Source organism: Symphalangus syndactylus, chromosome 6, assembly GCF_028878055.3.
Source record: "Symphalangus syndactylus isolate Jambi chromosome 6, NHGRI_mSymSyn1-v2.1_pri, whole genome shotgun sequence".
NCBI classification, from domain to species: Eukaryota; Metazoa; Chordata; class Mammalia; order Primates; family Hylobatidae; genus Symphalangus; species Symphalangus syndactylus.
The window spans coordinates 130,432,827-130,460,106 of NC_072428.2; the positions used below are offsets into that span (position 1 = coordinate 130,432,827).

At 46.9% G+C, this 27,280-nt stretch overlaps 1 protein-coding gene across 3 annotated transcripts; it reads left to right on the top strand.

Annotated features, from left to right (window-relative positions):
* The first annotated feature begins 407 nt into the window (after positions 1-407).
* RAB19 (RAB19, member RAS oncogene family) lies at positions 408-25,717 on the top strand. 3 transcript variants are annotated; one of them, XM_055284254.2, is made up of 4 exons: positions 408-566; positions 3,971-4,194; positions 7,654-7,837; positions 20,980-25,717. In XM_055284254.2, the coding sequence occupies exons 2-4, from the start codon at positions 3,994-3,996 to the stop codon at positions 21,246-21,248; spliced, it is 654 nt and encodes a 217-aa protein (XP_055140229.1). In that variant the 5' UTR covers positions 408-566; positions 3,971-3,993; the 3' UTR covers positions 21,249-25,717. The 3 variants fall into 3 exon arrangements, with proteins under 3 accessions (XP_055140229.1, XP_055140230.1, XP_063498380.1); XM_055284255.2 differs by having other exon boundaries at positions 428-566; positions 7,660-7,837; XM_063642310.1 differs by lacking the exons at positions 408-566; positions 3,971-4,194 and adding an exon at positions 4,671-4,776.
* The last annotated feature ends 1,563 nt before the right edge of the window (positions 25,718-27,280 follow it).

Below are 27,280 nucleotides of genomic sequence, written 5' to 3' on the forward strand. Positions count from 1 at the left end.
CCTTGTCTCAAAAAAAAAAAAAAAAAATTTTTTTTTACATCACCCGGTACAATATGCATATGTACAACTGACCCAAACATTTTGCAAAACAGTCACTGTTACTACATGAGATACATTCTGAAATTGTTTCCTAACAAGGGACACCAGGACAAATTGAGAGCAAAGGACGCAAGAGCCCACAAGAGAAAGTAAAGTAGAAGAAAGGAGCAGGGGCAGCATCGTATGGGCCGCCGCTGGTTTAATTCACTGGCTGTTCCTTGCCGTGAGGGCTTTCCGCTAGGCGGGCGAAGGCTGGTGAGAAAGCCGGCTCTGCGCCCTGCCCTGTGCTGGCCACTCTCACCTGGCGCTTTGTACCCTGAGGCAGCTCCGGACTCAGGGTAGGTGGGAGGGGATTGCACTTTCCTTTCACTTTCTCAGGACGCCAAACCCGACACCTGGGGCCAGAACTACACTTCCCACCAAGCAGCGAGGCAGGAGGAAGAAGGGGGCACTGGGGGCTGAAAAGCAAAACCAGAAGAAAGAGAAAACATTACCTGCTGACCAGCAGAGGTGAGAGAGAGAGACAGGTAAGCGACAGGTGAACCAGGAAGGCGAAGGCTGCGGGATGCCGGCGGGAGGACATCATTGGGGTGAACGCTGCCTGTGCCTCCCAGCAAGGCTTGTAGGCTAAATGAAAGGGGGCTTTCGAGGAAACCCTGAGGACTCTGGAGGGTGGGAGGAGACGTGGAAGTAAAGTCTCAGCTCAAGTTACAGTGATAAGACCAAGACACCGGAAGTGGAATGGCTGTCTTTAGTTGAAAAGTCAGACAGGAAAAAAGTGGTTTGATTGTGTCTGTTGTCTGCTGGATCATCTACCCATATGTGATTTCAGAGAGGTCCAAGAGAGGTATGGGATCCTTCTTCATCGCCTTAAAGCCCTGGGTTTTTGCATGCGGATTGGACATTTGAGTGCATTTTACCTTGTGTGATGAGACAGACTGCCCTTGTCTATGACTTTAGAGAAAACCAGAGTAAAACGGAGAGGTGAAGAAGGATGTCACAAGGCAGGAGCAATTTGCAGCACATCAAATGTAATCATTAAGTGGGATCAGGTTTCAGTTACTTTTAGAGCAATTGGATGAGGAGTCCAAACACACTCTCGTGAAGAACAGTTAAAGAGGATGGGGATATTCTCCTTGGGGGGATATTCTTGCTGCTTCAAATATCTGATGGGCTGTCATGTGGAACAGGAATGTGATGTGTCTTGGCAGAGTAAGGATAGCACTGAGCTAGACAGATGGAAACCTCACGGAGGGAGATGTCAATCCCACAGAAGTGAGAGCTGCCCAGTGCAAAATGGAAATTTTTCAGGAGGTAGTCAGTTCCTTGTGATCAGAGATATTTAAGCACAGGTGGACATTTAAGCCAGGGATGCTGATGGTGGGAGTAAAGTTTCAGGTAGGTGACTTGGTCGACTGGTGTTTTCCAAACCTGGCTCATCATCAGAATCACCTGGGGAAGAGACAGAGCAAGAGGGGAGGGGAGGGGAGGGGAGGGAAGAGAGACAGAGGTTTTTGGTTTTGTGTTTTTGTTTGTTTGTTTGTTTGTTTGTTTTTTGAAATAGAGTTTCGCTCTTGTTGCCCAGGCTGGCCTGCAATGGTGCGATCTCGGCTCACTGCAACCTCTGCCCTCTGGGTTCAAGCCATTCTCCTGCCTTAGCCTCCCAAGTAGCTGGGATTACAGGTGTATGCCACCACGCCTGGCTAATTTTTTGTATTTTTAGTAGAGATGGGGTTTTACCATGTTGGCCAGGCTGATCTTGAACTCCTGACCTCAAGTGATCCGCCTGCCTCAGCCTCCCAAATTGCTTGGATTACAGGTGTGAGCCACTGCACCTGGCCTATTTCCTATTATTTTAATAGAGATGGGCGGGTGGGGGCGTGGGCGGAAGGCAGGGGTCTCATTATATTGCCCAGACTACTTTCAACCTCCTGGCGTCAAGTGATCCTTCTGCCTCGGCCTGCCAAAGTGCTAGGATTACAGGCATGAGTGACTGCAGCCTGGTGCACTAAACATATTTTAAAGTTAAAAACACAAAACACAAAACCTGGCCCAGTGCAGTTTTGAGATCGTACCACTGCACTCCAGCCTGTCTCAAAAAAAAAAAAAAAAAAAAAAAGAGGATACTAAGAAATAAGTTTTAAAAGAACAAGGTAAAATATGTTTAGCAAGTCTGGGATGAGCTCCAAAAATATATTTTTTCAATGATATTCCCAGATAATTCTGATAATCAGTTAGTTTGTGAAACACTGTCATTAGAAACCTTTATTTTCCAGCCGGGCATGGTAGCTCATGCCTGTAGTCCCAACACCTTGGGAGGCCAAGGCGGGCAGATCACCTGAGGTCAGGAGTTCCTAACCAGCCTGGCCAACATGGCGAAACCCTGTATCGACTAAACATACAAAAATTAGCCAGGCGTGGTGGCAGGCACCTGTAATCCCAGCTACTTGGGAGGCTGAGGCAAGAGAATCGCTTGAACCCGAGAGGCGGAGGTTGAAGTGAACCGAGACCACACCATTGCACTCCAGCCTGGGCAAGAAGAGTGAAACTCTGTCTCAAAAAAAAAAAAAAAAAAAAGAAGGAAATATATATTTTTCAATGATACTCCCAGATAATTCTGATAATCACTTAGTTTGTGAAATACTGTCATTAGAAACCTTAATTTTCTGGCGGCGTGTGGCGGCTCAGGCCTGTAATCCCAGCACTTTGGGAGACTGAGGCAGGTAAATCACTTGAGGTCAGGCATTCGAGACCAGCCTGACCAACATGGTGAAACCCCATCTCTACTAAAAATACAAAAATTACCTGGCTGTGGTAGTGCAGGTCTATAGTCCCAGCTACTCAGGAGGCTGAGGTGGGAGAATTGTTTGAACTGGAAGGCAGAGATTGCAGTGAGCTGAGATCATGCCATTGCATTCTAGTCTGGAGGACAGAGCGAGACTCTGTCTCAAAAAAAAAAGAAAAAAAAACCTTTGGTAAAATATGCCATAACCAGCCTTTGGTAAAATATGCCATAACATTATAGCTGTGGTTTTAATTTTGAATATTCTCAAAATCCTAATTTCCTGGTCAAAAAAATTAGGCTCCAAACAGAACAAAAAGGTCATGTCACTCTTCCCCAAGCTGACTTACCAATCACCTCTTATCAGTCCTCATTGCTGGCTACCTGGATGGTCAGTAGTTTTTTGCTTTTTGGTTTTTTTTTTTTTGAGGTGGAGTTTCGCTCTTGTTGCCCAGGCTGGAGTGCAAAGGCGTGATCTTGGGTCACTGCAACTTCCACCTCCCGGGTTCAAGTGATTCTCCTGCCTCAGCCTCTGGAATAGCTGAGATTATAGGCATGCGCCACCACACCCAGCTAATTTTGTATTTTTAGTAGACATGGGGTTTCTCCATGTTGGTCAGGCTGGTTCTCAAACTCCCAACCTCAGGTGATCCGACCACCTTGGCCTCCCGAAGCGCTGGGATTACAGGCATGAGCCACCATGCCCAGCCTGGATGGTCAGTCTTATAGCAGTTGGGAGTCTTTCTCCCCAGGTGAAATTGACACTGGTGGGACCTACAATGGCAGGTGAGTCACTGCTGTGGGCCTTTCTTCTGCCATCCTCCTGCTCTCCAGGCACTTTGATGGAGCATGTGGCACCTCGTCTCCAGGCCTAGGATATATCACTGCTTTTATCTGATGGTGTTGACCATCCACTGGACCCACCAGAGAATGGCAGTAGAACCTCTTTATTCCAAGAGCACCCCTAAAGTAAGATCAACACACGTAGGGCAGATGTCAGCTTATGGGGGCAACTCCTCTGTGCCTGACTAGAATTGTTAGCATCGTCCTCTCACAAGGATGTAGTGCTGTGAAGGTAATGGCCTCCCTTCGTCTTGTCTTGTACTGGATCCCCAGTTCCTGGTGCTGAATTCTATCCTTTCTTCCTAGCTCTGTTCTAGGTGGCAAGAACCATGCACTTCTCCAGCTCAGCCAGGGCAGCAGATGAGAACTTTGACTATTTGTTCAAGATTATCCTCATTGGGGATTCCAATGTGGGGAAGACTTGTGTGGTACAGCATTTCAAGTCTGGAGTCTACACTGAGACACAGCAGAACACGATTGGAGTGGACTTTACCGTGCGCTCCCTTGATATTGATGGCAAAAAAGTGAAGGTCAGAGGGCACCGGGATGGAACTGGTTCCACCTTTTTTTTTTTTTTTTTTTTTTTTTTTTTTCCTTGAGACGGAGTCTCACTCAGTTGCCCAGGCTGGAGTGCAGTGGCGTGATCTCGGCTCACTGCAAGCTCCACCTCCCGGGTTCATGCCATTCTCCTGCTTCAGCCTCCTGCCTCAGCCTCCCAAGTAACAGGGACTACAGGTGCCCGCCACCATGCCCGGCTAATTTTTGGGGTTTTTTTTTTTGTATTTTTAGTAGAGACGGGGTTTCATCGTGTTAGCCAGGATGGTTTCGATCTCCTGACCTCATGATCCACCCACCTCGGCCTCCCAGAGTGCTGGGATTACAAATGTGAGCCACTACGCTTGGCCGGTTCCACCTTTTTTAGCCAGAATTCTCAACAACAAAGCACATGTCTGAGCAATAAAAGATTTCAGTACAAAACGTGAAATCATACAAATAGTGGAAGAAAACATGGGAGTATTTATTTTCTCATCATGGAATGGGAAAATCAGGCTTTAAATGAGACACGAACCAAGAAGTCAATAAGGAAAATACTGCTGAATCTAACTATGAAGGTCAATTTATACATTTCTCTAACTATATAAAGGTCAAATTTGCTTTTTTGGGGGGTGGGGGGTATAGACAGGGCTTTTTCTTTTTGTTTTTTTGAAGCAGAGTCTCACTCCATCACCCAGGCTGGAGTGCAGGAGAACAGTTTCAGCTCACTGCAATCTCCGCCTCCTGGGCTCAAGCAATTCTCATGCCTCAGCATTCCAAGTAGCTGGATTCACAGGGGCACACCACCACACCGGGCTAAGTTTTGTATTTTTAGTAGAGATGGGGTTTCACTATGTTGGCCAGACTGGTCTCAAACTCCTGACCTCAAGTGATCCACCTGCCTCTACCTCCCAAAGTGCTGGGATTACAGATGTGAGCCACCACACCCAGCCTGAGACAGGGTCTTGCTCTGTCACCCAGGCTGAAGTGCAGTGGCACAATCACAGCTCACTCCAGCCTCCATCTCCCTGACTCAAGCGATCCTCTCACCTCAGCCTCCTGAACAGCTGGGACCACAGGTGCACCCCACCATGCCCAACTCATTTTTAAAATTTGTTGTAGAGACAGGATTTTCCTGTGTTGCTCAGGCCAGTCTTAAACTCCTGGGCTCAAACAATCCTCCCACTTCACCCTCCCAAAGTGCTGGGATTACAGGCGTGAGCCACCATACCTGGCCTTAAAAGGTCAAATTTTCTAGTGGCCAGGCAAGGTGGCTCACACCTGTAATCCCAGCACTTTGGGAGGCCAAGGTGGGTGGATCACTTAAGGTCAGGAGTTCAAGACCAGCCTGACCAACATGGTAAAACCCCCTCTCTACTAAAAATACAAAAATTAGCCAGGCATGGTGGCGGGTGCCTGTAGTCCCAGCTACTCGGGAGGCTGAGGCAGGAGAATCTCTCAAACCTGGGAGGCACAGGTTACAGTGAGCCAAGATCATACCACTGCACTCCAGCCTAGGTGACAGAGTGAGACTCTGTCTGAAAAAGAGGTCAAATTTTCTATGTACTCAAAAATGCCATAAACTGCCAGGCATGGTGGCTCACACCTGTAATCCCAGCACTTTTGGAGGCCGAGGCAGGCAGATCACCCCAGGTCAGGAGTTCAAGACCAGCCTGGCCAACGTGGGAAAACCCTGTCTCTACTAAAAATACAAAAAATTAACCGGGCGTGGTGGCTCATGCCTGTAATCCTAGCTGCTCGGGAGGCTTGAGGCATGAAAATTACTTGAACCCAGGAGGCAGAGGTTGCAGTGAGCCGAGATCATACCATTGCACTCCAGCCTGGGAGTCAGAGCAAGACTCTGTCTCAAAAAGATAAAATAATAAATAAAAATTTTAAAAATTAAAAAATACCTCAAAGAAATCAATAGAAAGTGCTAGATGAAGCAAGTAACAAAATCTCATTAATTATTGAATCTGGGTGTTAGGTGTATGAGGGTTCTTTTTTTATTTTTTTGAGACACGGTCTCACTTTGTTGCCCAGATGGAGGGCAGTGGTGCATGATCTCAGCTCCCTATAGCCTTGACCTCCTGTGCTCAAGGGATCCTCCTGCCTCAGTCTCCCAAGTAGCTAGGACTACAGGCATGCACCACCATGCCCAGCTAATTTTTGTATTTTTCACAGAGATGGGGTTTCACCATGTTGCCCAGGCTGGTCTCAAACCCCTGAGCTTAAGTGATCCACCATTCAGCCTCCCAAAGTGCTGGGATCACAGGCATGAGCCACTGCACCCAGCCTCATTTTTCTATTATCTCTAGCTTTGGTGTATGTTTGCAAACTTTCTCTAAAAAATAAATTTTATATAAATAGTATGAGAATATGAAGAAATTGTTAACCTCAGACACTGTGAGAGGCTGTGTGAACTGGTGCTGCCGCTTGGGTGGCTAATTTGGGAGGTATTATTGTGAGGACATTCCAAACATGAACAGCTTGAGTGTTCCTTTAAAATCAAAACAGTTTGGCCAATATTATCACCTTTCCCAGTATTCAGATCCATGGGCAGACTCAAAAGGTGAGCCCCCAAATCTGGACCAAGTGAGGAGTCAGGTGAAAAGGCAAAGAACACAAGACCCCAGGATAAAATAGGTCCACCTCTTGGCCGGGCGCAGTGGCTCACGCCTGTAATCTCAGCACTTTGGGAGGCCGAGGCAGGCAGATCACAAGGTCAGGAGATCGAGAGCATCCTGGCTAACACGGTGAAACCCTGTCTCTACTGAAAAATACCAAAAAAATTAGCCGGGCGTGGTGGCGGGTGCCTGTAGTCCCAGCTACTCAAGAGGCTGAGGCAGGAGAATGGCGTGAACCCAGGAGGCAGAGCTTGCAGTGAGCTGAGATGGCGCCACTGCACTCCAGCCTGGGTGACAGAGCGAGACTCCGTTTCAAAAAAAAAAAAAAAAAAAAATTAGATCCACCTCTCTGACAGCAGCATCCCTTAAATCAGAGTTGTCCAAGCTTCTGGTTCCCCTGGGCCATGTTGGAAGAAGAATTGTCTTGGGCCACACATAAATTACACTAACACTAATGATACCTGATGAGCTAAAAAAAATAATAATAAATAAATAAATAAATAAAAATTGCAAAAAACCTCATAGTATTTTAAGAAAGTTTAAAAATGTATGTTGAGCTGCATTCAAAGTTGTCCTGGGCCAAATGTGTCCCGTAGGTTGCAGGTTGGACAAGTTTGTCTTAGATGGTCATTCCCCAACCAAGGAGGATATCCAAGTCATCCAGGGAGCGACTGAAAGAATAGATTCCTGGGTCCCACCCCAGACCTACTGGCTCTGAATATCTAGAAGTGAGAATCAGAAACTGTGTTTTTAAGATGATGTAGGTGAAGGAGTTCCCATTACCTGTGGGAACCCCTGATTTGGACTCTCCTTCCTGTCCTTCTCTAGATGCAGGTGTGGGACACAGCCGGCCAGGAGCGCTTCCGCACCATCACCCAAAGCTACTACCGCAGTGCCCACGCGGCCATCATCGCCTATGACCTCACCCGGCGGTCTACGTTCGAGTCCATCCCTCACTGGATTCATGAGATAGAGAAATATGGAGCTGCAAATTTGGTCATTATGCTGATTGGTATGTCATTTTTGAAGTTTTTAACTTTTGTTTACTCTCCTCTGAGGATGCTCAGCTTTCTGCGTGTTTCTAATGGCAGTGGAAAACGAAATTTTAAAAGTGTAAGTGATGCAGCCGGGCACGGTGGCTCATGCCTGTAATCCCAGCACTTTGGGAGGCTGAGATGGGCGGATCACGAGGTCAGGAGATGAAGACCATCCTGGCTAACACGGTGAAACCTCGTCTCTACTAAAAATACAAAAAAATTAGCCAGGCGTAGTGGTGGGCGCCTGTAGTCCCAGCTACTCGGGAGGCTGAGGCAGGAGAATCGCTTGAACCCAGAAGGCAGAGGTTGCAGTGAGTCGAGATCATGCCATTGCACTCCAGCCTGGGTGACAGAGCAACACTCTGTCGAAAAAAAAAAAAAAAAGTGTAAGTGATGGATAGGGCCTCAGAAAGTGCCTTTAAGCTGGATGCCACCATGCCCAGCTCATTTTTTTTTAAATTTTTTGTAAAGACGGGGTTTTGCCATGTTGCCCAGGCTGGTCTTGAACTCCTGGGCTCAAGTGATCCTCCTGCCTGGCCCTCCCAAAGTGCTGGGATTACAGGCATGAGCCACTGTGCCTGGCCCTTTATTTTTATTTTTGACAATCTCTACTGCAGAGAGAACAGGTGAGTTTTGTTTTTTAATTTTTTATGGGTATCTAGTTGGTATATCTATTTATTGGGTACAAGTGGGTTCTTAAAAAGAAAAAAAGAAGAGGCAATTTCTAAGTGTTTTCCAATAATTTACCTTAAAATACATAAACTAGATGGGGCGCGGTGGCTTGTGCCTGTAATCCCAGCACTTTGGAGGGTGAGGCAGGTAAATTGCTTGAGCCCAGGAGTTCAAGACCAGCCTAGGCAACATGGCAAAACCTCGTCTCTACAAAAAATAAAAAAAAATTAGCTGAGTGTGGTGGTGCACACCTGCAGTCCCAGCTACTCAGGAGGCTGAGGTGGGAGGATTGCTTGAGCCCAGCAGGCAGAGGTTACAGTAAGCTGAGATTGTACCATTGTACTCCATATGGGTATCCAGTTTTCCCAGCACCACTTATTGAAGAGACTGTCCTTTCCCCAACATATGTTCTTAGCACCTTTGTCGAAAATGACTTTACTGTAGATGTATGGATTTATTTCTGGATTCTGGATTCTGTTCCATTGGTCTATGTGTCTGTTTTTATCAGTACCACACTGTTTTGGTTACTATAGTTCTGTAGTATAATTTGAAGTCAGGCAATGTGATTCCTCTAGGTTGGTTCTTTTTGCTCAGGGTAGCTTTGACTATTCTGAGTCTTTCATGGTTCCATATAAATTTTAGGATAATCTTTTCTATTTCTGTGATGAATGTCTGTGGGCCAGGCATGGTGGTTCATGCCTGTAATCCCAGCACTTTGGGAAGCTGAGGCGGGAGGATAGCTTGAGACCATCCTGGTCAACATAGTGAGACCTCATCTCTGCAAAAACGAAAACAAAACAAAATAGTGAGATGTAGTGGCACAGTCCTATAGTCCCAGCTACTGGGAGGTTGGGGTGGGGGGAATCACTTGAGCCCAGGAATTTGAGGCTGCAGTGAGCTGTGATCATACCACTGCACTCCAGCCTGGGTGAGAAAGCAAAACCTGGTCTCTTAAAAAAAAAAAAAAATAAATAAATAAATAATAAAAGGAAACTGTTATGTCCTAGTAGAGCAAAGATGGGAGAGCTGTGCTATGGCATACGAACGGCCGGGGTGGACAGGCAGGTGCAGCCCATGCCCTACAGGGACAAAAGGAAACCCAGCAATGATGGCTCCCAGAGAAGGGCGGAATGCACGCATCTCACTTGGGAATGAAGCAGTTCTAAGCTACTTGCAGTTTCCCCAGGAATGTGGACCAGATCCACCTTTGTATTAAGGTCATACATCTCCAGGACACAATGGAGGCAGTTCTCTTCCTCAGGGCTGAGTGGGAAGCTGCCAAACCTCAGGTGCCTCCCTCTGCGCTACCTTCTCTCTTTTTTTGAGACGGAGTCTTACTCTGTTGGCCACAGGGGGCCCAGCTCCCCCTAATGTCCCCATGTAAAACCTCAGAGGCCCCCATTTCCCTTAGAATGATGTACATATTCCTGAGCATGGTTCACAAGGTACTTCAGATCCCAGCCCTGCTTTCTTCTGGGGGTGGCTGGCTTCCCATCTTTCTCCTACCCTCACTCCATGGGACCTGACCTCTTTTTTTTTTTTTTCTTTTTTTTTTGAGAAGGTCCTTGCTCTGTCGCCCAGGCTGGAGTGCAGTGGCGCAATCTTGGCTCACTGCAACCTCCACCACCCAGGTTCAAGTGATTCTCCTGTCTCAGCCTCCCAAGCAGCTGGGATTACAGGCACCTGCCATCACGCCCGGCTAATTTTTGTATTTTTAGTAGAGACAGGGTTTCACCATGTTGGCCAGACTGGTCTCAAACTCCTGACCTCAAGTGATCCACCCACCTCGCCTCCCAAAGTGCTGGGATTGCAGGGAGCCATCCTTTTTTGTAGTTTATCCTGGATGCTCTGTCTCATAACTTTCTTCAACATCTGATATTTGTCCCTCTAAAGATCTCAGCCAAACCTTCCACTTAAAGTCCTGTTATATTACAGGTCCACAATCGCTCAACAAAAACCCTCAGGGCCAAATATTTCAGAGTTCAGAATTTGTCAGATTTTAGAAAAATGTACTCTGTGTTATATAACACCCTCAGCAGGGTCTAGGCCAATGCCCCATGGCCAAATACATTACTATTTATGCAGTCAGAAGTATAAATAGTCATACAGAGCAGGTTGAATAAAATCTTCAATGCTGGGCGTGGTGGCCCACGCCTGTAATCTCAGCACTTTGGGAGGCCAAGGCGGGTGGATCACGAGATCAGGAGTTCAAGACCAGCCTGAGCAACATGATGAAACCCCGTCTCTAATAAAAATACAAAAATTAGCCAGATGTGGTGGCACACACCTGGAGTCCCAGCTACTTGGGAGGCTGAGGCAGGAGACTCGCTTGAACCCGGGAGGCGGAGGTTGCAGTGAGCTGAGATCATACCACTGCACTCCAACCTGGGTGACAGAGCAAGACTCTATCTCAAAAAAAAAAAAAAATATTCAAGCCAGGTGCAGTGGCTCATGTCAGTAATCCCAGCACTTTGGGAGGCTGAGGTGGGGGATTGCTTAAGGCCAGGAGTTCAACACCAGCCTGGGCAACATAGCAAGACCCCATATTTATTTTTAAAACAAACAGCTGGGTGCAGTGGCTTATGTCTGTAATCCTAGCACTTTGGGAGGCCAAGGCGGGCAGATCACCTGAGGTCGGGAATTGGAGAACAGCCTGACCAACACGGAGAAACCCTGTCTCTACTAGCTGGGCTTGGTGGTGGGCACCTGTAATCCCAGCTACTCAGAAGGCTGAGGCAGGAGAGTCACTTGAACCCAGGAGGTGGATGTTGCAGTGAGCCGAGATCACACCATTGCACTCCAGCGTGGGCAACAAGAACAAAACTCTGTCTCAAAAATAAATAAATAAATAAATAAATAACAAAAAACTTCAAATGGCTAGTTTAGCTCAGATTTTACTGTCCAATGAATTATCAAGAAATGCACTGGTTACAGCTGCTCAGGAGTGGAGTTTCAGAGTTGGGGGGATTTGGGGGTTGTATAATTGTACTACAAACAACTCATGCAGCTCACCTGGTCCATAGTGTATGTTATTCTATTGCTGTCTTGGATTGGTACATTCTTGTCTGGCCGTTTAATGTTCTCGTGTCTCTCTTGCCTCCCTAACAAAATGAAGCTCTTCCTTGGGGCAGGGCCATCTGTCACCGTTCACTTAGCAAACTTCAGATCCTTTCCCTTCCTCCAGGCACCTGGCTCACCCCGGAGTGTGCAGCCCTGGCTGTTGGAAGGCGGAACCGTGGACATCAGCACTGTTGATCTAGTTGTGGTAGAGGAGCAGGTGGAAGGAGCAGGTCATAAAAATTAGAATCCAGCTGGGCGCCGTGGCTCACACCTATAAATCCCAGCACTTTGGGAAGTTGAGGTGGGAAGATTGCTTGATGCCAGGAGCTTGAGATCAGCCCAGGCAACATAGTGAGACCTCCATCTCTACAAAAAATAAAAAATTAAGGTGGGCCCAGTGGCTCACAACTGTAATCCCAGCACTTTGGGAGGCCAAGGCAGGTGGATCCCTTGAGGTCAGGAGTTTGAGACCAGCCTGGCCAACATGGTGAAACCGTCTCTACCAAAAATACAAAAAAAAAAAAAAAAAAAAAAAAAAAAAATCAGCCAGGTGTGGTGGCGAGTGCCTGTAGCCCCAGCTACTCGGGAGGCTGAGGCACAAGAATCATTTGAACCTAGGAGGCAGAGGCTGCAGTGAGCCAAGATCGCACCACTGCACTCCAGCCTGGGTGACAGAGCAAGACTCTGTCTCAAAAAAAAAAAAAATTAGCTGGACTCAGTGGTGTACACCTATAGTCTCAGCTACTCTGGAGACTGAGGTGGGCACATTGCTTGAAGCTAGGAGTTCAAGGCTGCAGTGAGCTATGATTGAGCCACTGTGCTCCAGCCTAGGTAACAGATGGAGACCCTATCTTTAAAAAAAAAAAAAAAAAAAAAAGTCAAATCCACAGATGGAGCGGGAAGCAGGGAGTAAATCAGATTCCTGGCTGCAGGGCTTCCTTTTCCCACCACATCCCTTCCTCCACCAGGGACTCTCATTCCTTTCTTCTAGAAGCAGAGCTCAGCCCTGAGTTTCGGGCTCACCAGCTAAAAACACACGCATGGTTCTCTTGAAGGTGCATGCTATACGAGCTTCCTGTGGCTGCTGTAACCAACTGCCACAAGCTGAGGCCTGAAAACAACAGGTGTGTTCTCCCACCGTCCTGGAGGCCACAAGTCTGAAATCAGTCCTGCAGGGCTGAAATGGAGGTGTCAGCAGGGCCGTGCCCCTCTGGACGCTATAGGGGAGACTCTGTCCCTCGCCTCCTCTGGCTTCTGGTGCAATCTTTGGCTCTGTGTGCCTCTGCCTTCACATCACCTTCTCCCGGTGTGGGATCAAGTCTCCCTCTACCTCCCCCTTGTAAGGTTACTTGCGATTGCGTTCAGGGCCTGCCCAGCTAGTCCAGAATAATCCCCCCATCTCAAGATCCTCAAATTAATCACACCTGCAAAGACCCTTTTAGCACTGACAGCTGCCTGAGGCTAGAGCCTGGTCTCCACGGGCCCCCTTTCCTAGCCTGCTGTAGCACTCAAATGTGCTAATGTCTGCTGAAAATGGTCTTGGATTTCAACTTCTTTGGGGATCATTATGATCTAAGTCCAGCTTTGACACTGAGCAGGTTGGTGACAGTGACTATGGGAAAAGATTTTCAAAATCTTTTTTATTGGGACATATTAATGTATATAAAGAAAAGTACACATTGATTTATCTCAGAGGGAACAGCTGAGCAAACCCCAGCTGGGTCAAGACAGAGAATACTGGCCGGGTGCGGTGGCTCATGCCTGTAGTCCCAGCACTTTGGGAGGCTGAGGCGGGCGGATTGCCTGAGCTCAGGAGTTGGAGACCAGCCTGGGCAACACGGTGAAACTCAGTCTCCGCTAAAATAAAAAAAAATTAAAAAAAAAAAAAAAATTAGCCGGGCGTGGCGGCATGCACCTGTATGTAGTCCCAGCTACTCGGGAGGCTGAGGCAGAAGAATTGCTTGAAACCGGGAGGCAGAGGTTGCGGTAAGCCGAGATTGCGCCACTTTACTCCAGCCTGGGTGACAGAGACTCCGTCTCTTAAAAAAAAAAAAAAAAAAAAAAAAAGAGAATATTGACCGGGTGTGGGCTCACACCTGTAATCCCAACACTTTGGGAGACAGAGGTGGGACCAGCCTGAGCAACATAGGGAGACCCAATCTCTACAAAAAAGTTACAAATTCGCTGGGCGTGATGGCATGCCCCTGTAGTCCCAGCTACGCAGGAGGCTGAATTGGGAGGATTGCTTTAGCTCAGGAGGTAGAGTCTGCAGTGAGCTGTGATCACAACACTGCACTACAGCCTGGGTGCCACAGCGAGACCCTGTCTCAAAAAAAAAAAAAAGAATATTGCCAGCCCACTCTTCACCCCCACCAGCTTTCACTTCATTACTCCACACTCCTTCTGCCCCAAAGGCAAGTGCTTTTATGATAAACACTTCTTTGCTTTTTTCTTTTTTAATCATTTTACTACCTAAGCCCACATCCCTAAATACTGCAGTTTTGTTTTGGTGGGTTTTTTCGTTTGTTTTGTGGTTTTTTTTTTTTTTTTTTTTTTTGAGATGAAGTCTCACTCCATTGCCCAGGCTGGAGTGCAGTGGCATGATCTCGGCTCACTGCAAACTCCACCTCCCAGGTTCAAGTGATTCTCATGCCTCAGCCTCCCAAGTAGCTGGGATTACAGGCATGTGCCACCATGCCCAGCTAATTTTTGTATTTTTAGTACAGATGTGTTTTACTATTTTGGCCAGGCTGGTCTTGAACTCCCCACCTCAAGTGATCCACCCACCTCAGCCTCCCAAAGTGCTGGGATTACAGGTGTGAGCCACTGTGCCTCGTCTTGTTTCGCTATTGTTTTGTACGTTATATATAAACAAAATCATACCTTTTTGCCTAAGTTTCTTTCCCTCAATATTGTTTATGAGTTTCATCCATTGTTGCATGTGGCTGTAATCTATTCTTTTGTATAATTCGTATACTATTCCTTTGCAAGAACACCCTACAGAGTATTTCTCTGTTACCTTGGCAATGGACATTTGAGTTGTTTCTAGTTTGGGGCAACTAGGAAAATTGCTGCTCTGAACATTCTGGTATATGTTTATTGATGCCGATGGGCACACATCTCTGTCGAGTAATACCCAGGAGCAAAATCGCATGGTCATGCAGCTCTAGATAATCCCAAACCACTTGCCAGAGTGGCCGTTCTAGTCTGTACCCCCATCAGCAGTGTGTGTGGGTTTCCATTGTTCTACATCCTCACCAACGTTTGGTGCTATTAGTCCTTTTACTTCCATGCATCCTGAGAAGTGTGTCATGAGATCACTACTGTTTTTCATTTCCATTTCCCTGTTTATTGACGGGATTGAACACCTTTTCAGATGTTTGTTAGCTATTTGGATATCCTCTGTTGTGAAATACTTTTCAAGTCCAAGGCCCATTTTTCTGTTTGTTATCTTTTTCTTGTCAATTCCTAAGAGTAGCTTATAGCTTCTGAAAATGAGTCTGTGTCAGTGTGGGTCCTCCAGGAAGCAGATGTTGGGACAGGATGAGATAGACATGCAAGAGATTTATTGGGAGAAACAGCTGTGAGGGATAAAGAAGGAGCAGGGCTGGGCACGGTGGCTCATGCCTGTAATCCCAGCACTTTGGGAGGCCGAGGCAGGTGGATCACCTGAAGTCAGGAGTTCGAGACCAGCCTGGCCAACATGGTGAAACCCTGTCTCTACTAAAAATACAAAAAATAGCTGGGCGTGGTGGTGGGCACCTGTAATCCCAGCTACTCAGGAGGCTGAGCCAGGAGAATCGCTTGAACCCAGAAGGCAGAGGTTGCAGTGAGCTGAGATCGCGCCACTGCACTCCAGCCTGGGCAACAGAGTGAGACTCCATCTCAAAAAAAAAAAAAAAAGAAGAAGAAGAAGAAGGAGCAGAAGGAGGCAGGGAGTCTTCTATGAGATGTAGACCTGCCCCTGGGAAGGACAGAATGGAGGAAGAACGGCTTGGTAGGTAGGAAGAGTCTTAGACTAAGCACAATTCAAACAAAGTTTATTTTTCAGGCAATGGGGTGCTCAAAAGCCAAGGTTGCCTGATAGAGGAATCGAATCCTGCATCCTGCAGCATGGATGTGCGTGAGTGCCCTCATGGTACAGGGAATGGGGTGCTATCCCCACTAGGGCGCTGCACTAGGGTCCTGCTGGGCTGTCTGTCACCTGCATTCCCTGCACTAGGTTCTCTTGAAGGAGGCCCCAGCCCTTTGTCAGTTACATATGTTGCAAACATCATCTTCCACCCTGTGGAGTGACTTTTCCCTCTCTCTTCTTAAAAATATCTGAAGGAAGGAATATTTTGGTTTTTTAATTTTTTATTCTACTTTTATTTTTTTGAGACTGAGTCTTGCTCTGTCACCCAGGTTGGAGTGCAGTGGCGCGATCTTAGCTCACTGCAACCTCTGCCTCCTGGGTTCAAGCAATTCTCCTGGCTCAGCCTCCTGAGTAGCTGGGATTATAGGCGCCCACCACCACGCCCAGCTAATTTTTGTATTTTTAATAGAGACGGGGTTTCACCATGTTGGTCAGGCTGGTCTCGAACCCCTGACCTCATGATCCACCTGCCTCGGCCTCCCAAAGTGCTGGGATTACAGGCATGAGCCACCACGCCCGGCCTTTTATGTTTTATTTTTTGTAGATAGGGTCTAACTCTGTCACCAGGCTGGAGTGCAATAGTGCCATCCTAGCTTATGGCAGCTTCGAACTCCTGGGCTGAAGCAATCCTCCTGCCTCAATCTTTCAAGTAGCTGGGACGACAGGCGCATTCCAACATGTCCAGTTAGGTTGTTTTGTTTTGTTTTGTTTTGTTTTGTTTTTTGAGACAGAGTCTTGATCTGTGATCCAGGCTGGGGTGCAGTGGCCCGATCTCGTCTCACTGCAACCTCTACCTCCTGGGTTCAACGATTCTCATGCCTCAGCCTCCCAAGTAGCTGGGATTACAGGCACGTGCCACTACACTCAGCTAATTTTTATATTATGAGTAAAGATGAGGTTTCACCATGTTGGCCAAGCTGATCTCAAACTCCTGGCCCCAAGTGATCCACCAGCCTCAGCCTCCCAAAGTGCTGAGATTACAGGTGTGAGCCACCATGCCCAGCCCCAGCTAGTGTTTTATTATGTTTTGTAGAGGTGGGGTCTTGTTGTATTGCCCAGGCTGGTCTTGAATTCCTGGGCTCAAGTGATCCTCTTGCCTCAGCTTCCCAAACCACTGGGTTTACAGGCATGAACCACTATACCCAGCCTTTTCATCTCTTGATGGTGTATTTTGATGAACAGACGTTGTTAATTTTAATATATTTCAATCTATTGATCTTTTCTTTTTTTTTATCTTTTCTTTAATAATGATTGCTTCCTGTGTCCTATTTAGGAAATTTTTTCTTAATTGAAATCAAGATTATATTATCTTTTAAAGTTTAATTGATTAATTATTATCATTACTCTGCCTTTTACATTTAGATCTACCTGTAATTGATTTTTTGTGTATGGTGAAAGGTATGGGTCCAAAATTTTTCTATATAAAGATCTAATTGTCTCAGTACCATTTACTAAAAAGGCAACCTTGGCCAGGCATGGTGGCTCACGCCTATAATCCTAACACTTTGGGAGGCCGAGGTAGGCTGATCACCTGAAGTCAGGAGTTCAAGACCAGCCTGGCCAACATGGTAAAACCCCGTCTCTACTAGAAAAATACAAAAATTAGCTGGGCGTGGTGGTGGGTGCCTGTAATCCCAGCTACTTGGTAGGTGGAGGCAGGAGAATCACTTGAACCTGGGAAGTGGAGGTTGCAGTGAGCCGAGATCATGCCACTGCACTCCAGCCTGGGCAACAGAGTGAGACGCTGTCTCAAAAAAAACAGGCAACCTTTTCCACTGCTCTGTGGCACCATCTTTTTGTAGAGTACACATTTATACATGAGTTTGTTTCTGAGCTGTTTTTCATCTCCATTGATCTAGTTCATTTATGCTCTTGGGAGTGAAAATATCCTCAATATTACAATGGTTTATGGCCCTCCAAAGGGCCATACACAGTGCATCTGTGGTATTAAATTTTCATAGGCCAAGATCACTCCACTGCACTCCAGCCTGGACAACAAAGTGAGACCCTATCACCAAAAAAAAAAAAAAAAAAAACTAGCCATGGGTGGTGGTGCATGTCTGTAGTCCTAGTTATTTGAGAGGCTGACTGCTTGAGCCTAGAACGTTAACGCTGCAGTGAGCTATGATCATGCCACTGCACTCCAGCCCAGGTGCCAGGACAAGACCCTGTCTCAAAAAAAATGAATAAATAAAGGCCAGGCACAGTGGCTCACGCCTGTAATCCCAGCACTTTGGGAGGCCGAGGCGGGTGGATCACTTGAGGTCAGGAGTTCAAGACCAGCCTGGTTAACATGGTGAAATCCTGTCTCTACTAAAAATACAAAAATTAGCCAGGCATGGTGGCGCATGCCTGTAATCCCAGTTACTTGAGAAGCTGAGGTAGGAGAATCTCTTGAACCTGGGAGGTGGAGGTTGCAGTGAGCCAAGACAGCACCACTGCACTCCAGCCTGGGCGACAGAGCAACGCTCTGCTCAAATAAATAAATAAATAAGGTGGATGGTTAAACAAATATTGGTCCTTGGCTGGGCGTGGTGGCTCACACCTGTAATCCCAACATTTTGGGAAGCCAAGGTGGGCAGATCATATGAGGTCGGGAGTTCAAGGCCAGCCTGGCCAACATGGTGAAGCTCTGTCTCTACTAAAAATACAAAAATTAGCTGGGCATGGTGGGGTGTGCCTGGAGTCCCAGCTACTCAGGAGGCTGAGGCAGGAGAATCGCCTGAACCTGGGAGGCAGAAGTTGCAGTGAGCCAAGATGGTGCCACTGTACTCCAGCCTGGGTAACAGAGAGAGACTACATTTCAAAAAAAAAAAAAAAACACAAATGTTGGTCCAGGCATACTATGGAATACTACTCAGCAATAAAAACTACTAGTGGTATGCAGAAAACAAACTACTGATTTATTCAACAACTTGAATGGATCTCAAAGGAATTATGCTGAGTGAAAAAAGACAATCTCAAAAGGTTACATATACGAATCCATTTATATAATATTCTGGAACTAGAATAGATTGGTGGTTAGCAGGGGCGGAGGACCGGGGGTGGTGAGAGTTATAAAGGAATAGCATGAAAGAGAGCTTTGTGAGAATAGAACTGTTCAGCGCTTTGACTGTGGTGGTGGTTAAAGGAATCTACGCATGTGATCAGATTGTGTATAATTATAAACATACACACAAATAAGTGCTTGGGACATTTATTCATTTCATTACAAGAAACTTTTTTTTTTTTTTAAGACAGAATTTTACTCTTGTTGCCCAGGCTGGAGTGCAGTGGCACAATCTTAGTTCACTGCAACCTCCACCTCCTGGGTTCAAGTGATTCTCCTGCCTCAGCCTCCTGAGTAGCTGGGATTACAGGCGCGTGCCACCACACCCAGCTAATTTTTTGTATTTTTAGCATAGACGGGGTTTTGCCATGTTGGCCAGGATGGTCTCGAATTCCTGACCTCAGGTAATCCACCCGCCTTGGCTTCCCATAGTGCAGGGATTGCAGGCGTGAGCCACTGTGCCTGGCTGAGAAATTTTTTTTTTTTTTTGAGATGGCGTTTCGCTATTGTCGCCCAGGCTGGAGTGCAATGGTGCGATCTCAGCTCACTGCAACCTCTGCCTCCTGGGTTCAGGTGATTCTCCTGCTTCAGCCTCCCAAGTAGCTGGGACTACAGGCATGCACCACCACACCCAGCTAATTTTGTATTTTTAGTAGAGATGGGGTTTTGCCATGTTGACCAGGCTGGTCTCGAACTCCTGACCTCAGGTGATCCACCCACCTTGGCTTCCCAAAGTACAGGGATTACAGGCATGAGCCACCAAGCCCGGCCTCATGACAAGAAATCTGATTAAAGTCTGTGGATAGCACCAATGTCAACTTCCTGGTATTGATAATGTGCTATAGTTATATAAGATATTACCATTGGGGGAAACTGGGTGAAGGGTAAACTGGACCTCTCTCTCTCTCTCTCTCTCTCTCTCTATATATATATATATATATGTGTGTGTGTGTGTGTGTGTGTGTGTATGTGTGTATATATGTGTGTGTGTGTGTGTATATATATATATATATACACATATATAATGACTTCCTGTATAGCTATAATTGTTTCAAAATAAAAGGTTTAAACATGTTTTATGGAAGAAGGGGGAATTACGGAAAAAAATATCTACAGAGGCTCCTGTGGGGACAGGAATGAAAACCAGGTTGAGAAACAATAGTCTAGCTTGTCTTAATTACTACAGTTTTGTAATAAATCTTGATGTTTCATAGAACGAATCCCGTGGGAAAGTAATTTTATCTTTAGATTCTTGTCTCAGGGAAATCAAAGGCAAACTTTTGTTGTAGGTAAATTATAGCTTTCTCAGAAAGTCCTTTAGGCCAGGCGTGGTGGTTCTTGCCTATAATCCCAGCACTTTGGGAGGCCAAGGTGGGCAGATCACTGGAGGACAGGAGTTCAAGACCAGCCTGGTCAACATGGTGAAACCCTGTCTCTACTAAAAATACAAAAATTAGCCAGGCGTGGTGGTATTGGCCTGTAATCTCAGCTATTCGGGAGTCTGAGGCATGAGAATCGTTTGAACCTGGGAGGCAAAGGTAGCAGTGAGCTAAGACTGCACCACTGCACTCCAGCCTGGGTGACAGAGTGAGACTCCAACTCAAAAAAAAAAAAAAAAGAGAAAGAAAGTCTTCCATTATGCACCTCCAATCCAGTAAATCCTGATCACAGTCTACTCAGCTAAATGAGCTCCATCTCACACAGCATCCAACACTCTGCTGTTTGAGAGGGAGAAAAAGAGAGTAAAAAGAGGAGCAAAGGCCGGGTGTGGTGGCTCATGCCTGTAATCCCAGCACTTTCGGAGGCCGAAGCAGGCAGTCACCTGAGGTTAGGAGTTTGAGACCAGCCTGGCCAATATGGCAAAACCCCTTCTCTACTAAAAATACAAAACTAGCCGGGCGTGTTGGCGGGTGCCTGTAATTCCAGTTACTTGGGAGGCTGAGGCAGGAGAATCACTTGAACCCAGGAGACAGAGGTTGCAATGAGCCAAGACTGCACCATTGCACTCCAGCCTGGGCAACAAGAGTGAAACTCCATCTCAAAAAAAAAAAAAAAGAAACAAAAAAATGTGCCCTCAATTACCATTTGTGAATGAATGCATGCATGCCTATTGAAGAACTAAAATGTTATTTGTAAAGTTCATTTTGAAAGAAACCAGATTAAGTTACTCAATAGAATATCGGCTTATCTTTTCCTTCCAGGAAATAAATGTGACCTCTGGGAAAAGCGGCACGTCCTGTTCGAGGATGCCTGCACACTGGCTGAGAAGTACGGCCTCCTGGCCGTTTTGGAGACATCTGCCAAGGAGTCCAAGAACATAGATGAAGTCTTCGTGCTTATGGCCAAGGAGCTGATCGCCCGCAATAGCCTGCACCTATATGGGGAGAGTGCCCTGAACGGCCTCCCCCAGGACTCCAGCCCCGTTCTTATGGCCCAAGGTCCGAGTGAAAAGACCCACTGCACTTGCTAAGATGTTTGCAAAGCCAGTCGCACCCACCAAAGAGGCCGCCTCTGAAACCAAAGGTAGCCAGGACACCGTAGTGTTGCCCCAGTGGCGCTTTAGACCCCAGCGTGGACTTGCCGCTCACCCCTAATCCTCCCAGTCTGGATGGGCCACACTTCTCCCTTGACTCACACACCACAGGTCGTAGCTGCTGACTCTCAGGAAAACCAGCACCATTGTTTTCACTGACTCTTGACTCCTGGAGAAGGCAGGACTTCGGGCTAGGAGCGGGAGGACGAAGTGTACTCTTCTCCCCTTTCAGTTTTCTGTCTCCCCAGCGCTTCTGCTGCTTTCTACTGAATTTTGTTTCTTGCTTGAAGAAGAGGGTAGTGAAGGAAAGGAGGGGGGCGAAACAGCAAGAGAGAGAAGAGGCTGTTTGGAACATTCTGGAACAGTTTGAAACAGCTCAGGGAGGGAGAATGGAACAAAAGTCCGCAATGAGAAACCAGAATGCTGCTATCATTTTGTTCCTGACATTCACACCTCAGGTCTTCACTTTGGGGAGCGAAGCCTTTTAGCAGAAATACCAGAAGTACCATCTTGCCAAATGGTCAGGAACTGTCTGATGGAGATGGAACTGGAATTCACTCTATTCTAGTGGGGCTGACTTGGCCACCATCCTGGGATAGGGGAAGACACCTGCAATTTTTTTTTTTTTTTTTTTTTTTTTTTTTTGAGACAGGGTCATACTCTGCCACCCAGGCTGGAGTACAGTGGTGGGATATTGGCTCACTGCAACCACCACCTCCTGGGTTCAAGAGATTGTCCCACCTCAGTCTCCCAAGTGGCTGGGACTACAGACACACGCCACCACACCTGGCTAATTTTTGTATTTTTTGTAGAAACAAGGTTTCACCATGTTGCTCAGGCTAATCTTGAACTCCTGAGCTCAAGTGATCTGCCCACCTTGACTTCCCAAAGTGCTGGGATTACAGGCATGAACCACCATGCCCGATCTTTTTTTTTTTGGGGGGGGGGTAGGGGACTGAGTCTTACTCTGTCACCCAGGCTGGAATGCAGTGGAACGATCTCAGCTCACTGCAACCTCAAACTCCACCTCCTGGGTTCAAGCAATTCTCCTGCCTCAGCCTCCCAAGTAGCTGGGACTACTGGTGCCCACTACCACGCCCAGCTAATTTTTTGTGTGTTTTTAGTAGAGACTGGGTTTCACTACGTTGGCCAGGCTGGTCTTGAACTTCTGACCTCGTGATCCACCCGTCTCAGCCTCCCAAAGTGCTGGGATTACAGGCGTGAGCAGTGAACCACTGCACCTGGCCTTTTTTTTTTTTTTTAATTGTAAAAATGAAGTCTTGCTATGTTGCCCAGGCTGGTCTCCAATTCCTGAGCTCACAGGATTCGCCCATCTCTGCCTCCCAAAGTGCTGGGATTATAGGCGTGAGCCACCATGCCTGGCCCAATTTCTTTCTAGAACCCTGAATCATCTGCCAGATCAGAAGTCATTTTTGAATTAAAATTAAATTGGTTCATAGATGAATATCAAGCCAGTGTTGTACTGCCCCTTCTGTAAGATATGACCAGAGAGCAGCTGGTGCCTTCTAGGATGGAGTAACCCTGGCTTTCAGAACTAAACATGTAAGAGGAGGCTGGAAGTCACCAGCCACTCCTCGTTTCCAGGACTGTGTTAGGGGACATCAGGGCAGGCAGCAGGAGCAGGCCACGGAGCCCCTCCAGGGTCCCAGGGAGCTGTGGACACTCACCTGGGGCTTCTGGAGGACAAACACCACTTATGACTGCAGCTGACATTTACTGAGCTGCTTCTCATGGCCAGAAGTTTTATGTGAGGTCTGGGGGAAGCGAATGGTCCCCTTGGTTTGTGATGCCAGTGGAGGGGAAAAGAGGTACGAGCCGCGTTCTGCTGCTCCTCTTTTTTTTTTGAGACGGAGTCTCGCTGTGTCACCCAGGCTGGAGTGCAATGGCGTGATCTTGGGTCACTGCAACCTCCACCTCCCAGGTTCAAGTGATTCTCCTGCCTCAGCCTCCCGAGTAGCTGGGATTACAGGGGTATACCACCACACCTGGCTAATTTTTGTATTTTTAGTAGAGACAGGGTTTCACCATGTTGGTGAGGCTGGTCTTGAACTCCTGACCTCAGGTGATCCACCTGCCTCAGCCTCCCAAAGTGCTGGAATTACAGGCTTGAGCCACTGCACCCGGCCTGCTGCTCCTCTTAATACCCTTGGACTTCCTGGCATCCTCTCATCCAGCAGTAGCTCTCAGTCCCCCCTTTCCCTGCTCCACCCTTTTTTTTTTTTTTTTTTTGAGACAGCGTCTCTCTCTGTTGCCCAAGTTGGAGTGCAATAGTGCGACCTCGGCTCACTGCAAGCTCCGCCTCCCAGGTTCAAGCGATTCTCCTGCCTCAGCCTCCTGAGTAGCTGGGACTACAGGTGCATGCCACCACACCCGGCTAATTTTTTGTATTTTTAATAGAGACTGGGTTTCACTGTATTAGCCAGGATGGTCTTGATCTCCTGACCTTGTGATCCTCCCCCCTCGGCCTCCCAAAGTGCTGGGATTACAGGCGTGAGCCACCGGGCCCAGCCCTTTTTTTTTTTTTTTTTTTTTTTGAGACAGAGTTTCGCTCTTGTTGCCCAGGCTGAAGTGCAATGGCGCGATCTCGGCTCACCACAACCTCCACCTCCTGGGTTCAAGCAATTCTCCTGCCTCAGCCTCCTGAGTAGCTGGGACTACAGGCACTTGCCACAGTGCCCGGCTAATTTTTTGTATTTTTAGTAGAGATGGGGTTTCACCATATTGGCCAGGCTGGTCTCGAACCTCTGACCTCAGCTGATCTGCCCACCTCAGCCACCCAAAGTGCTAGGATTAAAGGTGTGAGCCACCGTGCCTGGCCTATTTGTTTTTTTGTTTGTTTGTTTTTGTTTTTGAGATAGCATCTCACTCTGTCACCCAGTCTGGAGTTCAGGGGCGCAATCTTGGCTCACTGCAACTTCCACCTCCCAGGTGCAAGCGATTCTCCTACCTCAGCCTCCCAAGTAGTTGAGATTACAGGCATGAGCCATCACACCTGGCCTAGTTTTTGTATTTTTAGTAGAGATGGGGTTTCGCCATGTTGGCCAGGCTGGTCTTGAACTCCTGACCTCACGTGATCCGCCCACCTCAGCCTCCCAAAGTGTTAGGATTACATGCGTGAGCCACTGCGCCCAGCCAAAATCAATATGTCGAAGAGATATCTGCACTTCCATGTTCATTGCAGCATTATTCATGATAGCCAATATATGGAAGCCATCTAAGTGCCCAGCATAGATACACGGATAAAGAAAATATGGTGTATATATATATATATATATACACACACATATACTATTCAGCCATTAAAAATAAGGAAATTCTGTCATTTGCAACAACATGGATGAACCTGGAGGATATTATGCTGAGTGAAATAAACCAAGCACAGAAACACAAATACCACACGTTCTCACTGATATGCAGAATCTGAAAAAGTCGGACTCATAGAAGTAGAGAGTAAAATGGAGGTTACCAGGGGCTAGAAGTGGGGTGGACAGGGAAAGAGAGAATGGGAAAATGTTAGTCAAAGCGTACAAAGTTTTAGTTAACCAGGAGAAGTAAGCTTTTGAGATCTATTGCATAGCCTGGTGACTATAGTTAACATTAATATATATTTCAGGCTGGGCACGGTGGCTCATGCCTGTAATCCCAGCACTTTGGGAGGCTGAGGTGGGCAGATCACCTGAGGTCAGGAGTTCAGGACTAGCCTGGCCAACGTGGTGGAACCCCATCTCTACTAAAAATACAAAAATTAGCCAGACATGGTGGCACACGCCTGTAATCCCAGGTACTTGGGAGGCTGAGCCAGGAGAATCGCTTGAACCCAGGAGGCAGAGGTTGCAGTGAGCCAAGATCATGCCACTGCACTCCAGCCTGGGCAACAGAGCGAAACTCTGTCTCAAAAAAAAAAAAAAACAAAAAGGAGGCCGGGTGCAGTGGCTCAGGCCTGTAATCCCAGCACTTTGGGAGGCCAAGGTGGTGGATCACGAAGTCAGGAGATCAAGATCATTCTGGCTAACATGGTGAAACCCCATCTGTACTAAAAATACAAAAAAAATCAGCTGGGCATGGTGGCAGGCGCCTGTAGTCCCAGCTACTCGGGAGGCTGAGGCAGGAGAATGGCGTGAACCCAGGAGGCGGAGCTTGCAGTGAGCCGAGATCGCACCACTGCACTCCAGCCTGGATGACTGAGCAAGACTCTGTCTCAAAAAAAAAAAAAAGGAAAGTAAAATAATAATATATATTTCAAAATAAGAGTAAATTTCAAATGACTCACCAGTAAAGAAAGGGAAATGGTTGTTAATTAACTTGATTTAATCATTCCATGGTGTATACAATACATTGTATCCTATAAATGTATATAATTATGATTTTTCAATTAAAAATAATATTAATAAAACTAACGAGGACCCAGTCACGTGTTTTCATATTACATTTAGTTGTCATGTTTCTCCAGACTCCTCACTTTTTCCCATGACGCTGGCTGTTTGACGATAAAGGCATTGTCTTTTAGAATCCTGAATTTGTTTCTTCAAGGTTAATTTCTTTTTTTTTTTTTTTTGAGACAGGATCTCACTCTGTTGCCCAGGCTGGAGTGCAGTGGCGCGATCACAGGTCATTATGGTCTCAATTTCCTGGGCTCAAGCGATCCTCCCACCTCAGCCTCCTGAGTAGCTGGGACCACGGGCTGCTCTGGAACTCCTGAGCTCAAGGGATCCTTCTGCCTCAGTCTCCCAAAGTGCTGGGATTACAGGCGTGAGCCACTGGGCTGGCCAAGGTTAATTTCTTCTACCCGCTATTTTCACCATCTGCTGGAAGTCAGGTCTAAAGGCTTGTTATTAGGGCTAAACATTTTGGGCAAGACCATGACCTGGGGTGATGCTCCGCGCTTGCTCTGTATCAGGCCTGAAGGTCATCTCTTCTTGGAAATGCTGGGTTCCCTCACTTGTTGGAAGTGGAGACAGAAGATCTCTCTGTGAAAAAGCACATTTCCTCCTTTGCAGTAAGATGTGCTTATTGAGCTGATACTTTGGACTATGCAAATACTGACATTTCACTAACTGGTTTCACCACCCACTGATGATACCTGTCTGAATCAGTTTCATCGAGGGTTATAAAATGGTGCTTTTCAAATTCTATCATTTCTGCTACATTTGTTAACTGTCACCTTGGTAAAAAAGAGCTTTCCCTCATCCACTGGGAATGAACCACAGAGGCAGTAACATGTCATATTTGCGTGCCTAGTAGAGGTAAAGCTCTCTTTCATTTTTAAAACTGTCACTTGCAATAGCTACTATTCACATTTTACAAAGAGATTAAGGTTAAATGACTTGCCCAAGGTAACATTCCAGTAAGTGACAGGAGACGCTTGGCTCCAGGATTTTGGTGATTAGGTAACCTGAAATCTTCTTACTATATATACCTGAAAACACTGGATAAAATATTTATAAATGGGCCAGGCGCGGTGGCCTGTAATGCCAGCACTTTGGGAGGCTGAGGCGGGCGGATCATGAGGTCAGGAGTTCAAGACCAGCCTGGTCAACATGGTGAAGCCCCATCTATACTAAAAATACAAAAATTAGCTGGGCGTAGTGGCGCACGTCTGTAATCCCAGCTACTCGGGAGGCTGAGATAAGAGAATCTCTTGAACCCAGGAGGCGGAGGTTGCAGTGAGCCAAGATCACGCCATTGCATTCCAGCCTGGGCAACAGAGCAAGACTTCGTCTTAAAAAAGAAAAAAAATTTACAAATGGTTGTAAATTCATAGTCAAACTTGCAAAAAAATTAAGGCAATCCCTAGGAGCTGAGAATGAATTGGTAAGGCCCGGCATGGTGGCCCACATCTGTAGTCCCAGCATTCTGGGAGGGTGAGGTGGGACGATGGCTTGAGCCAAGGAGTTTGAGACCAGCCTGGGCAACATGGCAAAATCCTGTCTCTACAAAAATACAAATTA